Source organism: Uloborus diversus, chromosome 2 (genome assembly GCF_026930045.1).
Source record: "Uloborus diversus isolate 005 chromosome 2, Udiv.v.3.1, whole genome shotgun sequence".
Classification (NCBI taxonomy): Eukaryota; Metazoa; Arthropoda; class Arachnida; order Araneae; family Uloboridae; genus Uloborus; species Uloborus diversus.
Window position 1 is genome coordinate 1,255,853 of NC_072732.1, and position 21,698 is coordinate 1,277,550.

Below are 21,698 nucleotides of genomic sequence, written 5' to 3' on the forward strand. Positions count from 1 at the left end.
TAGTTCCCAGAAGAAAATCAATACAAAAGAGAAATTCACAGAATTGAACAGGAGTTTGCTAAATAGAGGTCTCAATTTACAACATAAAAGGATGATTTTTTTTTCTCATTGAATATAGTTTTACATTCAACACTTTAACCAGGGGTGATCGTGAGTTCATCAAAAAATACCTGAAAGTTTCAAAACGAGAACGGGGGTGGGGGGGGGAATCTTTGGCCCCTATTACTTAAGGGCACCTTTGCCATAGTATTAAATAGTTTTGAGTCAAAATAGTGTGTGTACATTTGATTAAATTTTTAATGGGTTACAAAGTTACTTTTGAGCTGGTGTTATACAAATTATCTTGACATTTGTCCATCTTAAGGGATAGGTGGGTGTCCATCTTAAGGCTCTTGCAGGTATATTTGATGAGTATTATATAATTTAAAAAGATTGTGGAGGTAGGGAGGTAAAAGCATAACAAAAAAAAAAACACATAATTCCGGTATTTTCGGACATAAAAATACCGGAAATACGTCCGAAAATACCGGAAATTCGGTAAAATACCGGAACACAATCACCCCTGTTTAACACACATGAAATTGGATAATGAAAAAAAAAAAAAAAACAAGAGTGAGCACCCCCCACTAAAATTCAGGTGCTCATTATACTGAAAACTAATAATATCCAGCATTTGATACAAAATTTTCACCAGACTTGACCATGAGCAGAAACAGGGACAAGAAATAAAGGTGACGTAAGCGATTATCTGGGATTTTAAAATGTCAGTTCGCTTTTATAAACATAGTCGAGCCTCCATACATCGAACTTCCACATATCAAAATTTTCTATATATCGAAATCCCAGCACATTTCAATGTTCGTTACATAGAAAAATTGTTTCTATATATCGAAAAAATCTCTATATATCGAAAAAAAATTGAGACATTTGTAGATTTTTTTCCTCCACTTTAGACAGTTTGTCTCATGAAAAATGAAGGTTAAGGGAGAATATTATGTTCACTAAAGGTTGCTACGAAACTCAGAAGGAATCTGGGGATTGAAAGGTGTGTATATAGGTCGCTGTTCCGTTCTGGAGTTCTTAAATTCCCTCAAGCTCATTTCAAATCTAAGTTGTAACCAGTAACACTGTAAAATCGGTTTCAAGTTATCTCTTTTGTCGGTTGATTATCGTTCCTAGTCTTTTTAGCTTCAGTAAAAATCATTCAAGTTTTTTATTTTTCTCTCGATTACATTGTCGAAAGTAAAATCCTTTCATGTTGCGAATCAAGTTGAACTGCCGAAGAATGAAGATGTATGAAGGCACAAAAATGTAATTTCTGTTCATTTTTCAGTTATTGACTTTCGTTTAATCCGATGCTCGTATAAATTAGAAATTGGGTTTCATGCAGGAAAATTAGCTTTACTTTTAATATTTTAAGAGATTTTTTAGGATAAAATAAGATCGTTTCTATATATCGAAATTTCTATATAGCGAACTTTTTTCCGGCAATTTGCTACTTCGATATCTAGAGGTCCGGCTGTACTTGAAAAAAAAATTCAGTCCGGTTTTGAGATCAAATGATAAATGTTAAAAATGTTCAATTTCAGAAAAAAATATTTTTAAATAAAAGTGCATCTTATAGTCCATAGAATACAGTCACAAAACAATTTTGCAAACATAAAATAAATGATGCAGCAGGAGATTTCAAAAGCTTTATAAGTTACATCACTATTCACCTTCTGTTAAAATAATTTCACTACTGATTCACCATTCATTCTATAGAGGCAACAATAGATTCTCACACAAAATGAGAGAAACTTAGAGCGTACGTTACAGATTTTTTCCTTGTTGGCACACTTTCACTTACAGAAAACAAAAAAGGAGCAAATGATCAAAAATAAACAAAACTAAAAAAGCATCTTAATTTTTTTTTAAAGTCTGAGCTCCCTCATTTTTGTATTTTGGGTTTTTAAAGAGAGGATGTGTACATTTAAAAAAAGGAAAATGCTGGAAACAATCATTATTTCCAAAAGCCTGGAGTAATCAAGAACCAAAATATTCGCTTACGATTCTTTTTTGGACCATATTTGTCAGAAACTTCAATATTGACGTCGAGAGCTCTTCCTTCGTAGAAAGTTTTTCACAGTTTTCAATGTCCAGCAGCTGAGCCACCTTCTTAATGGTCTCGAAAGGTAGGCTAATACAAAATCATATAATTAATATCCAATAAAACAAAAAAAAAAAAACATAGGTCTGAGCAAATAAATTAAAATAATAAGTTATTTATACAAATACAAAAGTGATGACCAGCAACAGGCTCTGGGCCCAGCTAGGCTGTTCCTAATCAGTTGACAATCCCCAGTGAAGATCAATGGCCCTCTTAGAACTATCTACTCAAGTCCCTTGCTCATGACCACCTCTTCCGGTAAGCTGTTCCACTGCCCTGCTAAAATAATAATTTTTCCTAACGTCCATGTTAGCCTGAGATTTAAATAGCTTAAAACAATGACCCCTTGTCCTGTTTTCAGTGCTAAACTTCAGCCCCGTAACATCTTTCGTTTTAATAAATTTAAACAGCTGAATCATGTCCCCTCGGTCTCTTCTTTGCTCGAGACTGTACACTTTAAGCCTTCTGAGCCTGGAATCGTAGTCTAAGTGAGAAAGTCCATTAATTAGCCTCGTAGCTCGCCTTTGAACCCTTTCCAATACATGAATGTCTTTCTTCAGATAAGGAGACCAAAACTGAACAGCATACTCCAAAAGAGGTCTTACCAAACTTCTATATAAGGGCAGAAGAACTTCAGTTGTTAGTAACTTTTAAAACCGAAATTCTTAATGTATCTTATCACATTTTCAAATTTGTGATATTGCAATTAAGGTGCACTCATTGATTCTATTGAGGTGAAAGGATAAATTTCAACGAAAATTATTTCCTATTCTTTTTACATGCGTGGAAGTCGATTTTGGGTTTCAGTAGACTGCCCTACTTTTAAGAGGAAAATTGGAGAAAGAATCGAAGACCCACATAGAAGTCGAGTCCCTACTTTCTGGAACAATTGGGGACATTTTGCCGCAAATTTTGAATTTAAATGTTATAAAAAGGAGAAAAATGAAATATAATGAACAGTTATGTTATGTATGTATGAACAGTTATGTTATGTAAGTAAAAAAAACGACCGATTTTTCATCTTTTGCACCAGAAAGGTTTACCATTGGGATCCCGATTTTTAAAAAGGGCACGATTTCACCGTTATTTTTTTTTTCAACTTGGTACTTTTATTTTGATTTTTTATCAATAAAATTTACGCTATAGCCATGTTACATTATTTTTTTAAAATGAGCATTAATTAGCGACTATTGGGAAAATTCGTGAATACGGCGATCCTCGCACTTTCCGCATATTCAGTCGTATACTGTTTTTATTTAGTTTTTGTTTCACAGCCAGACCATGAAAACGTGTAGCAGAATGTTAAAGTATTTGTTTTAGCATCTGCCTAAAAGGGATAGACTAAAATCAGGAACATGTTCACGTTTTCGAGTATTTTTTCCTAAGAATTGTTCGGAAATTATTTTCAGAAATTCTGGGAATTCGGCAAATGTTCTAGACTATCTATGACAACATGAAATACACCGCTAGCTCAGTCATTTCCAGCCGAGGACTGCAGTTTCGTGCTCATTAGCACTCATCAGCCCGGCATAGGAGTGACTGAGCTGGAGGTGGAAAACCTCTCAAGGAAGCCAAGAGTGCCAAACAAACTGGTAGCTAATACAGAATTAGCAGACCAGACGAATGACCGAAGCAATGGTTCGGTTCAACTCGAAGATTGAACGCGAGGCAAGGTATATTCAGTAAATTACCGCCCATTAACCAGGGCTAAAGCAAAAATACGTGAAATACACCGCCAGCTCAGTCAATTCCAGCCGAGGACTGCAGTTTCGTGCTCATTAGCACTCAACAGCCCGGCATACGAAAGTGACTGAGCTGGAGATGGGAAATCTCTTAAGGAAGCCAAGAGTGCCAAACTTAGGTAGCTAATACAGAATTAGCACTGACCAGACGAGTGACGAGTAACTTACTGAATATACCTGCCTTGCCTTCAATATTCGAGTTGAACCGAACCATTGTTTCGGTCACTCGTCTGGTTTCTGCTAATTCCATATTAGCTACCTAAGTTTGGCACTCTTGGCTTCCTTAAGAGGTTTCCCATCTCCAGCTCAGTCACTTTCGTATGCTGGGCTGTTGAGTGCTAATAAGCACGAAACTGCAGTCCTCGGCTGGAAATGACCGAGCTGGCGGTGCATATCATGTATTTCTGCCTTAGCCCTGGCAATAGGGCGGTAACTTACTGAATATCTATGACTAGTCAGTTTCCATGATTTTTGAGCATTTTTTGCTGAAAATCATGATTTTCCATCACTATTTTTGATCACATGGTAAAAATTCATAACTTTCCATAATTTTCCCCAATTTTCCAGGTGTGCGGGTACCCAGTCTTTAAAGAACCACGAAAGATCGCAAAAGCCCCCCGTTAAGGGAGGCATTTTTCTGTTGTGAGTGTGTCACGGTTCATTTAAAACCTCCCCCCCCCCAAAATGGTCGGTTAGTCTATGGATCGAAACTAAGAGCTCATTTGCTTGTCAAACATGGCCAAAATCAATGTTGCTGAAACTAAAAACTGAAGTTTAATTTTAAATAAAGCAATAAATTTTATAAAGCTTATAGTTAAGATTAAAATGAAAAAAATCCTTCCAACAAGTGAACTAAGTCACTAAATATATAAAATTTGGATGTGTCAGATCATCCATGTAACTGTTGGATCTATCTTAGCCTAATTTTGATGCTTTCTCTGTCGTATATTTTAAGGAGATGAGATTTACAAGCACTAATGAGCAGTGGTGTAGCCAGGATTTCATTATGGAGGGGATCCAATCAGTGGCTTAGCCAGGAAGTTATTTCAGTGTTAGGGGGGGGGGGAGGGCTAAAGAAATTTGGAAAAATATGGAGATTAAATTAAGTGAAATGCATTTTGGACATGAAAATTTAATTTAACTGTTTTCAATGACAAGTAAACATTTTGAATGCATTTGAATTTAAAACAGCAGCAAAATTTAATGCAAAATAGATTCTCCACTTCCCCAGGAAAACCATGCAGGGACTAAATTCTAAGAAATACGTAGGGAACTAGACAAAGGAGAGGTGCCTTTTGTTGGATTCTAAACATGTATATTCTCAGAATTTACAACTACTTCAATGATACAAGGGAAACCAATGTTTTGGAGGCTGCAGAGAAGAATATTTCTGCACATGAGGGAAAAATTGAGAATCATTTCAATAAAGCTCTATGCCTTACAGCACCCCCTCATTTTGTCCTCCCCCTCTTTTCCCACCCATTTTACTTTATCAATTTTCCCCTTCAATTGTTTTTTTTTTTTGTATCAAATATTGTTCCACCGAAATATATGTGCATATTTTTCTTGTTCCTTTTTTTATACTTGAGTAAAATGCTTGTTTTCAACACAATGCATTTCTTTCTTCAATGACATATTTACACATAGTCATTTCGGAGGGGGCCTGGACCCCCCCCCCCCTGGCTACGCCACTGGTAATGAGCTGAGAGTTACTACATAAGAATTTAAGGAAAAAATACATGGAAACTCACTAATTTAAAACCACCTTCCGTGCACGGAATTCTAGGGAGTCTTCGGCAAAAGTGAACTGGGTACTCTGCAGGATATTTTGATGGATTTCAGTCTCCTAAAAAAACAAATATTTACAACACAGGAACAGGAAAGAAAACACATCGCTTAGGTTTTGGAAGTGAAAACACCCAGCTAATAACTGTTAACCTGTAACATGGCTTAGTCCAGTGCTACCCTTTGAACGCTCATGCCCCCCCCCCCCGCCCCAAGTCATCAAACCACCATACGTGGCCAATACAAGAGTGCAATCAAAATTTCAAACTGAAACTATATATTGATAACTTTGTGAAAAAAATTTCTTATTACTTTATTTTGAACTTCTTCAACACAAGAGATCAAAGAACTAAATAGTAAAAATAAATTTGAAATAATCTAAGATCTATGTGAGGTAGGTATGTAATACCAGTCACTTTCATAACAACAAAAAAAAGAGGGCGGGGTACCGTTTTTCGCTCTTCACAATGACGGGTTTGAATATTAGGTGGCTAATTGTTAAGGGGTTAGAGTACCTCAAAAATGATGAAATGATCAAAAAAAATTTTATTGCTTATTTCAAAACTAAAAACTATTTAGAACACAGGGGAAAAGTTTCAGTGCTTTAGTTCAAATATTAAGAATGTTATGAGTGGTTTTAGGCCATGCTCGCTAAGTGTTCTTATGCAAAGGAAAAACTTTAAACTGCTTTTTCTCGATGATGGATTTTTTTGTGTTTTCATGTCACTAGAATCCCTAAGGATTTTTTCCTATTAAAGATACAGCTTTAAAGTAATACTTTTTGCAATTGGGATAACCTATTTGACAAAACTGTGCATTGGATAAGCATTTTATAAATTTCTCTAATGTTTACAGCATGTTAAACCTTTAAAAACCAATTTAAAAAAAAAAAACTTTGATTTTTTACATAATTAATCACAGAAAATTTTCTAATAAACTCATAAGCAAATGAATGCACAGATTTTTAGAGATGATTATAGTGATCCTCTTGCAAAAAACTTTTTTTTTAATTAGTGCAAAAATATAAAAAATCTTAAGAATTTCAAAAAATTGAAAGTTTCCTCAATTTTTTGAATTTTTAAAAAAAAGTAGGCAATATTTTTAAATTTTGAAAATAAATTATAGATTAAGAAATAAGTATGCATGTTATGGTTTCAAAGAAATATAAAATTTACTTAAATTAAAAAAAAAATGTTTGAAAGGCACTCTGACCCCTTAAAAAAGAGCACAATGTCTATCTTCTTTGCTTGATATGTTGAACTTATACCTGCTGATGCTGCAATACTGATTCACAGGGATATGTGGATGGATACTGCATACGAGGCGTATTTTTAAAGTAAGTTCCGTTTTGATATAAAAAAGGAACGAGTACAGATAGAGCTAAGTAATTTAGTGCACAAAAATCTACCATCCTTACGCTACATTTCGACACTGCTCCAGTGATTTTCCAGGCATTTGTCATAGCGTGGTACAGGTTTTTGTATACCTATTCATAGAAAATTGCCGCCCGTGTAGTCAGCCACGGGATAACATGTTCTCTGAGCTCATTATTGCTGTTGTGCCACAGACCACCTACGAAAGACTTTAGATGCCGAAACAAATGAAAGATGCTGCGAGCGAGGTTGGGATAAACTGTAGGATGTTCAAAAAAGTTCACCTAAAGACCCGTAAGAGTCCTCATGGTTGACTAAACGGGCGGTAACTTTTTACGAATAAGTATACAAAAACCTGCACCACGCTATGACAAATGCTCGGAAAATCACTGGAGCAGTGTCGAAATGTAGCGTAAGGGTGGTAGATTTTTGTGCACTAAATTACTTAGCTGTATCTGTACTCGTTCCTTTTTTATATAAAAACGGAACTTACTTTAAAAACACGCCTCGTATATAACGTAAACACACCAGAAAAGGCCAGTGCTTCAGTAGTGGCCACTTCAAGGTTACTTATACACTTTCAGGGTTCGTACTCAATTTCAGAAATAAAATGAAGGAGTTTTGGAGGAGTACTCATGGGCTATGATTAAATGTCACAAATTTTTTCAACATATCCCTTCTCCCTTTATCACAAAGTGTCACACTTCACCTAACTCGTCCTCTTGTTACATGTCATATTTTTTTATAAACATATTGTTACAATAACTGTGTGATGTCACTTTTTGTCACATTCTCTCTTCCCCTTGTCTCAACTTCATGAGCCTGTATGGTATCCTCCTCAAGGCATGAAATCACTTGTGGATGACCCTTTTTACAATATCTAACTGCAATTTACTAAACAATTGTTTTTCAACACAATCACTTAATGTAGTACATCTACTTATGTAGTTTTAAATATTTAATTAATAATTGGACAACCTGACTCTAGCTGCTGAAAGGGTGGTGGAGGGAAAAACAATAATCATAAAACTTGAAAAAATAGCCAAGCACCATTTAAGCATGTTTTACTTCACTTATGAAATGTTTTAGTCTTCTAATAAAATTTTCACCATCAACTTTTATGACTTAACTATGATCAATTTGAAAATCACATCTTTATGAAAAAAAAAAAAAAAAATGCACGAAATTACTACATTAAAATGGCCCTTGTGACGAAGTTAGTTGTCAATCAAAGTATTATAAGTCACTGTCATAGAGGAAGATTATGTAGTCTTGAACTAAAAAAGAAGGAGTTTTGAAGGAGTTCAAACCAAAATGAAGGAGTTTGAAATTGATGTAGGTGATGTAAATTCTTCGAATAGGAGAATGTCGAATGGCCACTACTGAAATTTTCAGATTTTGGAGTGGCCACTAATGGATCAAATTTGAGGTTGGGCAGAAGAGGGGGGGGGGGATGGAACAAATTGAAATTCTGGCATTTTTAGAAAATAGGACGATGAAGCTACAATACGTTGGGCTACACTGTGCTCATTGAGTTTTAAGAGAGGTAATTCATATTGTAGACCCACAGCTCAAAAACATACTTCATTGCCCATACTTGCCAACCTTCAAAGGAAAAAAAAAACAGGAGATTTTACTAGAGGTACTACATAGGTGGTTCACCATCGACATATCCTCGCTACAGAATTATTAAATTATGCTTTTAAGTAACATGAATACTAAATTTAAAGTGAAATGGGGAGTTTTTGCAGATGTAAGCAAATTGGTGCAGCAAGAAAAACATACTGCAAAGGAAAAACTAAATAATAAGGAATGAATTTGCTTAAAGTTTCGTACAATCTCCAGTCTCAACCAGAAAAGTAGCTTCAAAAATTTAATTACTAAAATCCGGGCGGAAAAAAAGAAGGAAATCTATATATAGAGAAAATACAATATAAAATAAGTAGGTATAGGGTAGCACATATTAAAATAACTTCAAACATTAAAAATAATTGAAATAATTTCAAGATGCAAAAGGATTGAAATCTGCTGCAATTTTCGACAAAGCACGTGCTTCGTTGAACATGCAAAGTGGAAAACTTCTAAAAAATTAATTTTCACTAAATGAGTTATTAATTGGAATAATTCTTATTCCCTGACATTGGTAGACTAGAAAAGGGCGCCATCTATTGAAAAAAATGTGAAACTTTTTGATGATTGGCTGAAAAAAACTGGAAATTGGGAGATGGAAGCAAAAAATGGGAGTTTCCCGTTAAAAACAGTAGAGTTTTCAAGTATGATTATGGCAACTACTAATGCATTTTAAACCTTGAAGGGTCACTACTGAAGCACTGGCTACTACTGGTGTGTTTACCTTCTACATATTTTTTTAACTTATAATAGACATAGTGAAGAACCATTTATATGTTTCTCTATTATATGTTTCTATAAATTATACATTTTTTAAATTGGTCCCTGCAAAGTCTAATACACATTAACCAATACCTATTATATGTTTTTTTCATTTGTACGCTTTTTTCATACAGTCCACTCAAAAACGTGTAAAAGATGCTACACTGTAATTTCAAAATAAAATTTGAATGAAATTTACCCAATACAAAAAAGTTACAGAAAACATAAAACTTTAATAAAAATTCTAATGGAAGCCGGGTTGAATTTCATAATCAATGTTTAAATTTCAAGCAAAGGTTGAAATAGGTCAAATGCTAAAATTTGCAATGGATTCATATAAGACTGTTATACAATTTTGTTTGCATAATATTTTTGCATTTATTCAACAAAATCATTTGCAGTAGGCACCCAATGGTGGGGAATGTTTTGAAACTTGAGATTTTGGCTTTGTTCGCCAAATATGTAGGGCACTTGTCATTTAATTCTGCCAAATTGAAAATAGATTGTTATTATTACTGAAAATACATTCCCTCAAAATTCCAGCCTTATTTTGATAGGCAACCTGGCAAAAAGATAATCCTCCCATCATAATTATGCATGAAAATTCTGTTTAGTTGAAAAGACAAAGGGGGTTAGAAACAGGGCCGGATTTAGGGGAGGGCAGGCGAGGCTATTGCCCCAGGACCTCCACAACAAAGGGGCCCCCACAATACAACTTTTACGAAATATCCTAACTTTCACGAGTCAGCAAATTTTACATTTCATCTCCCAGACATTTTTTTTTTTTGTTTTTGTATTCCTACAAAGAATGCTTGCACAAAAGTAATATTATTATCGATATATCAGAAAGCCCTGATTGCAATTTGTACCTATGAGTTAAAGAGATGATGTATTGTAAATATCATATGAAAATAACTTTAAAAGTACATAACTTTTAAAATGAAATGTATGTTTAGATATAAATAAGAAACAGTAATTTTAAGTCTATAAATTATAATGATAATAATATTAAAAATTAATAGCCGTAACTTCAGGTTGTATTTACAATTAAAGTGCTGATCCAAAATATCGGATATATACATATATATCAAAATTTTCGGATATATATCAAAGTATCGGATATTTTCGAAAATAGGATGATCTTTTCGAACCCTGATTAGGGGCCTCCACACTTCCAAATCCGGCCCTGGTTACTGTGTGATGATTATCCTGTTTGTGTCCATAAATTCTTGTATACAGTAAACAGGAAGATGTATTTTAAAGGAAACTTACATCAGAAGGATTCAAGAGAAGAAGATCATTCAATTCCAATAAATCCTTTGGAGTTGCACATTCGACGTTTTCTCGGACTGGAAAAAATAAAGTGTTGCACAATGAGTAAAAAATAGCATAAGAAACAGGGTTTGAAAATATCACGACATGCTTCAAATGATATGTAATTACAAATGATATTTGCAATTATTTATGAAATCTCACAATTTAGTGTTTCAATAATAATAATAATACTAAGTACTTCAAATTAATATTAATTAAGCAACTCTAGCATTAGTTATTTTAGACTATGTTAGCCACTTTCACCAAGTTATGTAATTCAGAAATACAAATACTGCACTAGTCAGTACGAAAACATAAAGACAGTTTTCATTTTACTTTTTTCCCTGACCTACTTTCAATTTTCAGTTTGGCATTTCTTATTTGTTATGAAAATTGTTAAATTACTGTTAACTTTTTAAATATATGATACAAAATAATATTTTAATTAATGAAAAATAAAAAAAGTAACATGATATTACATTACCTTAATAAATTCATATTTTACATAACTTATACTTTGTACATTTTTAGTCAGGTTTAAAAAATTATAATTTTTAATAACAAAAGATGCTCATTAATGCATATAAGGCTAATATAATTTTAATATTACAAAAAACATTGTTCCAAAAATGAATGTCAAAAATACCAGATAGCACATCATGATATATACAACAAAAAATATCAAGTGATTAATTATTGCAAACCATTTCTATGAACATTCAAGTAAATTCAGGACAATTTTCATATTTCTCTATTAAATTAAAGTTTCTCTCTCTCTATTTTTTTTTTTTTTTTTTGCTAGTCTGTTCTTTGGTAGACAATGGGGCATTTGTGAACACAACATGTAGGGGTGCATGTGAATACTTTACCATCTTACCTACTCTAATATCAATATTAGAGTAGGAAATTATAAGTGTTAAAGAAATGAGTAAATATTTTTGATTATTAATTTTCTACAACAATTTTGTAAATTTATTGTTAATTATAATTTTTCATTTATTTTATTACATTTTAATTTTTGCTACCATTAAATAGTTAGTCCAACGATGTAGTGAAATGTAATGCTTACAAGAATTAAAAAGTCACAAAATATTTTCCTTCAATTGAAAACTGAAGCTTAAAATAATTTTAAACTGCATTATCATTCTCCAAATAAAGCTTAAAAGCAATACATAATAAGAATAATCTTTACATAATAAAATATTCTTTGTACTAGGAAGTCTCATAAGTTTTTTTACTGTCTTTCTAGTGATCAGAACATGCTACGAAATTTGACAGTGAGCAGAGTTATACATTTGGGAGCAAAGATTTCCTTCATGACGCATGTACTATACAATTAATTAATTGAAACTGATTAAATACAGGTTACAAAATGTTCATTGATATTGTAAGTATATAAATCTTTCACATTAAAACGTTTTTCGTTAAAATATGATGCTTGTTTGTCCTGCATTGTGTTCATATGTGCCACAGGCTTGCTCACATGTGCTGAAGACATTTTTGATAGCAGTATAAAGTGAAGAAATAATTTTCTTTAATCTAAAAATCTTCCATGACACAAAGAAAAGAATATTCAATCACGGGGAAATTTTTGTTCTGATAAATAGATAATATTTTTTGAAAAATAAAGAAATGAAAAAAAAAAGGTCATATGGTACTCCTTTATATATATATATATCTTAATATATAAAAATCTTCTGTGCGGACGTTTGTCACCATAAGGCTTTTAAATGGCTGGATCGATTTTGATCAAATTTTTTGTGTGTAACTAAGTTGTGGCAAGCATGGTTTTGAAGCGCGATGGATCGAATCGGAAAGGTTTTTGTTAATTAATTTAAACATTGGAGAGTTATATCTCCCAAATGATTAATATTTATTTTAACCTTTCGTTGAGCGAGAACTGAAATAAATATTTAACCCGTTGCCAAAGGACAATAAGAAAGTCAGCTCTGCTTTTTGTAATGAAATTTCCTACTGTTATATGTGAATTGAGAACAGATAAAACGTAGAGAGAGAGAGTGAAACCTTCATTTCTTGAAAGCAACGATATATTATATATAAGGTCCCGAGATATATTTTAAAGTAAAACACTGAAAGGTTCACACAAAACGTGTGTTCTGTCGTCGTAGTTGAACCATGTGACCGGATCGGTGCTTAAGGTTTTCCTAACTCAATGATCAGAAAGACCCAGCAACATTTCTCGGCTCAAATCCTTCTGAGTTTTGGCACCAATGTCAAGAATACTTTAAGGATTATCAAACTAATCAGTACATTATTAAAGGAAAAGATGATGGAATTTAAAGACGAAACAAATTTTATTTTCGTCCAGATAAATTACAACAGGGTAGTTCTGTACACAAAAGATCAGGGCAGTGGAAGATCATTATCTCTGGTGGAATGAACGAAATAAGCAATATATATGAAGTTTTAAAAGTTTTCGTTCAAAAGATCGGACTGCTAATCGGTCGGAGTTGGTTTCGCTCACTGATCGGCTGGATTACAGTAACGTGGTGGCTTGAGCACTAGAGTTGCGTGATCATTTGTTTACATTTTAAAGCTACTGTTAATGTAACTTATTGTATTTTTTGTTTATTTGGCGAAATATTTCGAATTGCAAAGAATTGGTTATCGTTTTCAAAGAATTTTTAGTCATTTTAGTTGAAGAATGTTTTTATTTTACATCGGGAGGGGGGTGTGGGATGAGTGATTTTCGCTTAGTCAGAGAACTGTTTTTACCTTTATCATTTTTTTTTTTTTTGAACGATATCCTTTCGATTGTTTTATTCTTTTTCATATGGGAGATGTTGCAGCGGGATTTCCCGTTTGTTCTAGATGGGTAGTTGGTTTTTTACACTTAATATCTGACGACGCTTTTTATCCTTTGAGTATGACTGAAAGAAAAAAAAACCATCAAGTACGGGAGAAAAAATAGATAATAAAACAACTGCTCAGTGAGCATAAGATAAATCAAGTTATAATAAATATACGCATTTTGACACCAAGCAGCTTAAAACCTTTTCTTCTTACTTATTGTTTTCAACAAAATGGTTCAACGACTTGATAGTTTATTGAAATTTTTTAACTTTTCAATTTACAAAGTTTGAACAGAACAACGTCTGTCGGGTCCTCTAGTATATATATGTGTGTGTGTGTGTGTGTATATGTATATTTATTTGTGAATGCATGTATGTGTGTATGTTCCTTGTACAAATCCATAATTTAAAGCTTATGTAGAATTTTTGGCCAATTTGGCACTGTGGTCTGTTGATGCTCAGGAAATCAGGGCCAGCGCTAAGCATTCGCCACAGCACAAATAAAAGAACAGAAAACTCGGCAAAGCAAGCTGTTATTTGATAAAAGTATTGGCGAAAAGGAAATTCTCATAAAATGCCACAGGAAAAAAACAGCATCCACAAAACTATGCCATAAGATTGTGAAAAAATTGCCTGAAGACTCCACCAAATAAGTGTCTTAATTATCTTAAGTGTATGTTGCATCTTCAAAACATACATACAAGTGTTTGCATTTTATACTTTCTAAAATTATTCTTTTGTTTATTGATTAGTTACAAGTAACTAAAATTAAAAGTTAAAAAAAAGCCAGACTGGGTCACAAATGTAAAATCAAGAGAGAAAATTGAAAATCCTTTTAAAAGCCTTATACTATTAAAATCAATTACAAGTATTTTATTTGTTGACAAACAGAAACTGGCAACAGATAAAAATTTTAAATCATTGCTTTTAATTTCCTTGTCGGCCAACAATAAATTCGGTTACTAATCGCTGAATAAAGGCATAGCCGTATCTAAAATCGGCTTTAAAAAGTGTTATAATTCAAATTCTATACAACATGGAAGTCCCTAACACATTCTATCAGACCAAGGAAAAACTCTTTATTTTGGTACTAAATTTTAAAAAATGTTAATATATTTTCACTGCAAAAATGATGAAAAACCTTTCAGAGGATTTTAATTAATATCTTCGTTAATGAATCATTCGGTTGCTTCGATAATGAATTGTCATCCGAAGATGCAACCTAGCTCAGAACACTCTCTATCCACTCTCCTTTCGAACAATTTTTTTTTTCAAAATCGGTCCATCCGTTTAGGTGCTAGAGTGCCGCAGACAGACACACAGATAAACAGACACATCAAACTTATAACCACCTTCCTTTGTGTGTCGGGGATAAAAATGGGTCTTTGGCTGAGCCATTGGAAATTTGGTTAATTTACAGGCTAACAATCTGAAATCCCTAGTGTGGGCCCTGGGAATTCATATAAGTGTTTTTCTGCCTTCGTTTGGAAGGGGGGAGGGGAGCAAAAAACCTCCAATAGACAGAGGATCCCTTTTTTAGCCTACTTTCCCAGTAAAAGTCAGAAAAAGAAGAAAAAAGCATGAAAGAAGGCTTAATGCATCTTAAAAATATCCCGAAAAACAAAAAAAAAGTCAAAAATAAATACAATAATTAAATAAATATCGAAAAATTAAAAATTGGAAAGTAGGGTATTGAGATGGGAAAAAATGTCTGTCGGTCTGTCTGTCTGTCCCCCCCCCCCCCCTAATAACTTTTGAATGAATAGTCCGATTCGAACAAACTTTTTTTTGTTCGAAAGATCTCGGCGAGGACACCTCATTCCCATATTTCGCTTTTTGGTTTGAACTATTTTTTGTTCAATTTTGAACAGTTCAAAAAAACTTAACATTAGCTCCTATGGGGAAATTCAAGGCAATTCCGAACTGTGAGGCGAATTTGCTTCAAACAAACTTTGTAGGAAAAAGCTTTTGATGAAAAACTTGTATATAAAATATCTTTTTGATTTGAACAATTTTCTGTTCAATTTTGAACAGTTCAAATCCCTTAACATTAGCGCCTACGGGGAAACTGAAAGTCAATGTAGATTCCGTACTTGAAGGCGGATTTACTTCAAATAAATTTTGTTGGAAATAGCTCTTGACGCCGAACTCCAGACTCCGACTCCGAGAATTTAGGGGGACCTGACACCGACTCTGACTCCTGTTCCCGACAATTAATCGGACTCCGACTCCCCGACTTCGACTCTGACTTCGTAGCTTTGGCAAACATTTATACACGGAGGACAAATGACTGACTCCGATTCTTGGATATTCGACTCCGACTCCTTCATCCCAAAATTAGATTGACTTCGACGCTATGGTTTTAACTGTGAAATAATTATTGTTGATGTGATTTGTTTTTATTTTAACGCTAAATTTTTTATTTAAGTATTCAGTTTTTGGTGAATAAACTCGAAGTCATTGATGTTTCTACATAAAGATACGCGCAGACAATTTTTTTTCTTTTTTGACAATGAAAAGTATTTCTTTACGTTGACATTTTATTGCTTTTATTTATCTTGATAAGTGCATTAATTCATTTAAAAAATTATTATTGGCAACAGGGGAAAAAGAAATGATTTTTTTTTGATAGGATGTATTTATTTTAATGAGCTTATTAATTTTTATTTTTTTTTTGTTTTGAAAGCTGTTGAAGATTTTTTTTTAAATGGAAAAAAGTGTATTAGCTGCTTTGCTTAAAAGTTGCTGCTATTTTATTTGTTCGTTTTGTTTTTTTTTCTTTTTTTTACGCATCTAATTTTTTTAGATGAGTGAGAAATATTTTATTCCTAGAAAGTAGCTTAAAATATTGGAAAAATATGTTTGAAACAATTTGCGATTTTAGCTATTTTGAGAACATTGATCAGGTACTAGAAAGTAGTATGGGTATACGGGAAAGTAGGCTTGTCTAGTTCTAGACAGAACTTCTTGTCAAATCCACAGTTCTGAACCTCAGAGCAAAATTGACGTAAGACGAAAAATGGCAATGTGCAGGTCATTCATTCATCCTACAAAGAAACCTACTTCAAGGGAAATTCACTCATTAACTATGACAAACGAGTGTCGACAATGTACTTATAAATTCTCTCACTTTTTCCAAAATCGCCAAGCTTCGGCAGACTTTTGCTCTGACTTCTGGTAGCCACGCCCGCCGATTCGGTCGCTGCGGTTTCGGTCGAAGTGACCGTGTCGCTCGATTCCGGTCGAGCGTCTCCCTCCTTCGATTCCGGCGAAGGATCTCTCTTTCCCGGTTTCGAGGAATCTCTCCCCTTCTTCGATTCGGTCGCATCCTCGGACGTGGAAGAAGACACTTCGCCCTTCCACTTCGACGGAGCGGAGTCGCTCCGCAGTTTCGGCGCAGCGGTGGGTTGGCTTTTCGATTTCGAAGATGCGGATTCGTTTGCCGAGTCCAATTTAGCCTTCCGGAGCAGCACTGGAACATAAAACGGATGTGGCATTTAACATTTTAAGACAATCATTTCATAAGATACTGTCGAAACTCCTTCCATCCGAACGGAGCACAAAAGTCACACCCGCATTTTTTATCAAAATTGAGTTATTGTCAAGATGTCGTTGTTAAACATATTTTCCCCCAAAACAATGATTTACAAATATTTGAAGAGATGAGAAGCAAACGGCGGTAAGTGCGCTAATCAAACATTTGGAGATAACCTGTACAAATAGTTGCTGCTATACAGCATGGTTTAGAAAAATGTTTTGATGAAAGCTTACCTAGGACTGGAACTTTAAACGTGTTTTACTCAAAACTTGAAAATGTCCACTTACGACCCTATGCTCAGTAGCGGATTTTAGGGGGGGCACAGGGGGCACGTGCCCCCCCAAAAAGGATTAATTAATTTCACTATTTTATTTATTACTTTTTAACTGACCTTTCCTTTGCATTTTTTACCTAGCTAATTAAAAAGAACACAAAACACACACACACAGCATATTTTGAATAAAAGCATTTTTCTTTGCTAAAGAAGTATTACTGGAGTCAGATGCCCGGAATTGCAGAAAACATTTAACGCATTGGCTTCAATTTCAAGAGATCGCATTATCGCGATTCGTCCATTAATTCTTCTTTGATGGAATCAATAATTAGCATTTTTTAAAATGTGTAGGCGCACCTAAAAGAGTCATTTTAATCTAGGAACCTATTTGAGAAATAATAGATTTCTTTTTCAGCTAATAAAAGATGCATAATGAAAGAAATCATGTGGTAGTTTCTTAGAAAAACCATGATTTTCAATAGAAACGGCATGTAGTATCAATATGTTATCTCAACTGTATCATGGCTTTAAGAACAAATCTGCAATTGTTTTGAAATTCACACAGAAATAGTTACTGAATTCTTCAGTGAAACATATATGTTATGAAGTTATGATTAAATTAATTTTAAAAAACTCAAGAGCGGTATGGGTTTATTTAATAACCTCGCCCTCGTGTTATAATCATTATGACAATGCTCCTAGGTAAAGCCGCTCATTGTCTAGCATCTTGGTGACATTATATTGGGTTTAGTATTTAAATGGCTTGAAACGTTAAAGATCTATTCCGTCCACATTCGATCAAAGTATATTAGTGCATAATATTCATGTACTTAGAAGTAGATTCATTGATCTAAATCCTAAAATAATAATAATAATAATAATTAATTAATAAATAAATAAACACGCACATTTAAAAATAAAGTCGTCAAAACTTTGTTATGAAACATCGAAGGCGGGGGAGGGGGATTCAATTTCCCGTGCCCCCTCCAAAAGATTTTTCTGTATCTGCCCCTGGAAAAATATTTTAATATTTTTATAATGCAAAAAGATTGAAATTTCAAACACTAAAAGCCATTTTCCGCGAAGTCCAAGTAAGCTCAATGTTGCCATGGTTTCCAAAATAATTACTTCGCTAATTATTGAAATTAAACGAAAAATAAGCTAAAGTAGTATGTGTCAAAATAACTTCCTACTGTCATAAACACCAAAATATTTGCAAGATGCAAAAGGATTGAAATTTCCATTGCGAGAACCAGTTTTCCGCGAAGTCCGAGTAAGTTCAATGTTGTCATGGTTTCCAAACTATTTCCTTTGTTAATTATAGAAATTAAACGAAAAATAAGCTAATCTAAAGTAGTACATGTCAAAATAACTTCCTACTGTCAAAAACATCAAAATATTTACAAGATGCAAAAGGATTGAAATTTCAAACGTGAGAAGCAGTTTTCCGCGAAGTCCGAGTAAGTTTAATGTTGTCATGGCTTCCGAACTAATTCCTTCGTTAATTATTGAAATTAAACGAAAAATAAGCTAATCTATAGTAGTATGTGTCAAAATAACTTCCTACTTTCATAAACATCAAAATATTTACAAGATGCAAAAGGATTGAAATTTCAAACACGAGGAAGTTTTCTGCGAAGTCTGAGTAAGTTCAAAGTTATCATGGTTTCCAAACTAATTCAATCCTTAATTATTGAAATTAAACGAAAAATAAGCTAATCTAAGGTAGCACATGTCAAAATAACTTCTGATTGTAAAAAACGTGAAAATATTTAGAAGATGCGAAAAGATTGAAACTTCAAACACAAAAGCAATTTTTTGCGATACTGCATATCGAACATATGTTCAGAAAATTGCACTGATGAAATATTTTTAAAAGAATTACAAGCAATCTAAAGTATGCTTTAGATTGCTTGTAATGATTTTTGAAAGAATTCAACCAAGAAACTTTTCATACTTTTTCAAGGTTTTCAAGCACATGGGAAAATAAACTCTCTCCCCCCCCCCCCCCCAAAGAACTTTTCAAGGTTTTTCAAGTTCGTAAAATTTACGAACATATGCGCCTGTAAAAAAAATGGCGCATGCGCCACGAGATTACTTCCAAATTCATTTGCAAAAAAAGGGGTGGTTCATAGCAGCGTTACTATTACAGTCAACTCGCGACAACTCTAAGTCCCAAGGGACCGGCTAAAACGTCCCGAGTTATGGGAAGTTTCCACAACAGTCTCAATGCTTAGGATCCAATAAAAACTTTGAGATGAAGGAATATTCGTGTTATCGAGATCCCAGATTGGAATGTTCATTCGTTATTGCAAACGTGAGGCTGAAATTCCGAGAAATATCGGTAGCACCCTGCTCCGATTCGGCGTCATAACTCCTCCCCCAAACCTCTCTTTTTTATGGATTTCCATGCTGTAGCTATGAAGGAGGAGTAATGACGTCAATCTGAAGCGAAATAACACGGGAAAGTCAGGTTAAGCTGTCGCGGCCCCCTGTTTGGGTGTACAGTATCTTTTAACATAATGGAAAATTTTTAAAATCTGATTCTTAAGTAAAAACAATATAAAAGCGGACTAATCGGACTAAAAAGTTAAAAAGCGGTCTAAAGCGGACTTAAACCTAAAAAACGGACTTTGGCGGGAAAAGCGGACCATTTGAGAGCCCTGTTGGTTTTGATGAAAATTCGGGAGGTATTTACTTCATCTGGGATTTCGTGAGAAAACATCAAAATTCTGAGTCTCTCGACCGAATCGGGAGTCAACAGCTATGATGGTTGCTTGTTTAAAATACTGAGGCATAAATTTCTGATTCCCGAGTTAAATATGCATCTCGAAAAAACATATCTGAGGACAAAAATGCTTTCAATCTCTCTTTCTTGATTTGCCATCACATGAAATCAACTTATTACACAATTATCTCTTATACAATTAAAAACTGAGCGTATCTATGTATGTCCAAGCTTCTTCTCCCGAACGACAGTGAACCGACCAGCGAAACAGGTATCGATGGATTCGTCATCTTCCCGTCTTCATGTTTGGCTATTTAACATAATCCTACGATAATAATTAGCGGAGATATCCATTAAAAACTATTAATTATGACTCTTAGATTTCAAAATAAAATCCCTATTTTTCGAAGGCTTTCCTCCATTCAAATCATTATTCAGTGCTTCATCTCAACTTTCCGCGACAACGCTTTTATTAAAATGTATAGCCTGAAGAAAATCATTGAGATGAAAGATCTGTTGCCATTTTTTTTCTCGAATATGAACAGGTAAAATTCTTTGTTTTGGGGCTTTTCCTGTAATCAGGGGATTTAAAATGTTTACTTTTCGGGGGTTTTCGGCAATCTGCTGCAAAATTTCACTGACTTTTTTTTTTGTTGAACTCGCATCACTTGACATAACTTTTATTTTCGAGAAACCGTGCAAAGTCGGGCTACGCAGCTAGTGAACAAATAAAAATCGAGTGGACGAAGGTCAGGGCACAGAAAGGGGGCTCACTTTTCCTCTTCCGCCGCTCCAGTCTGGATCTGAAATCCGGAGGCTGATGGGGGGAGTTTAAAAACTTCAGAATCTTCTTCACTCTCTTCTTTTTGGAGTCGCCGGTAGCATAGATGCTCAACACATCACAGATCTGCTGTAATTCTGTGTACGTCAAGCTGAAAAAAATAACATGTCACATTTTAGTCCGACAGGAATCGGAATTTATTTTTTAACAAGAACTTACATTTTTCTTTCCTTCCTCGGAGGCTCAACAATCCATGATGATTCTTGGAGCCTGTACACACATCCGCCTAACACACACGCTTTTCACATACACACATATGTAAACACACACACACACACACACATATATATATATATATATATATATATATATATACATAGTATAAAATGAAGTCTCCAAAACGCGTCTGTGTGTTTGAACTCGCAAAACTCGAGAACTACCCGGCCGATTTTGCTGAAATTTTCACAGTTTGTTCCTTTAAGTCCTGAGAAGATTTGCAGACCAGTTCGAAAACAATTCGACGAATCTTTCTTTTTTTAATGCAATTTAGGCCCAATTTTCACATAGATTCCTGAATATGGGGGTGAAAAATGACTCGTAAATAGTAATATTATATATCGTTGGAAAGGGAAGAATTTTCCGCGTTCTACGCAATTTGTTCCAACGCTCTAACTTTATTGCGGCGGGAGTTTTTTACGTTTTTAGCTCGAATTTTTTTAGGCTTAGCTGAAATTTAGGCACTTCTTTCTTCATTAAAACCACCAATAAAAAGTGAAAGAATCGTCCCACAGTTTTCTTTTTGACAGCATT

At 34.0% G+C, this 21,698-nt stretch overlaps 1 protein-coding gene across 1 annotated transcript in view; it reads right to left on the reverse strand.

The window, feature by feature from the left end:
* The window catches only part of LOC129216849 (uncharacterized), an 89,082-nt gene that overhangs the window by 20,618 nt on the left and 46,766 nt on the right, over positions 1-21,698 (reverse strand). Inside the window, exons 12-16 of the mRNA XM_054851061.1 lie at positions 20,882-21,039; positions 16,698-17,039; positions 10,713-10,789; positions 5,643-5,737; positions 2,050-2,179 (exon numbers count right to left, since the gene is read on the reverse strand). Coding sequence (XP_054707036.1) covers positions 2,050-2,179; positions 5,643-5,737; positions 10,713-10,789; positions 16,698-17,039; positions 20,882-21,039 — 802 coding nt within the window. The remainder of the gene's footprint in view (positions 1-2,049; positions 2,180-5,642; positions 5,738-10,712; positions 10,790-16,697; positions 17,040-20,881; positions 21,040-21,698) is intronic.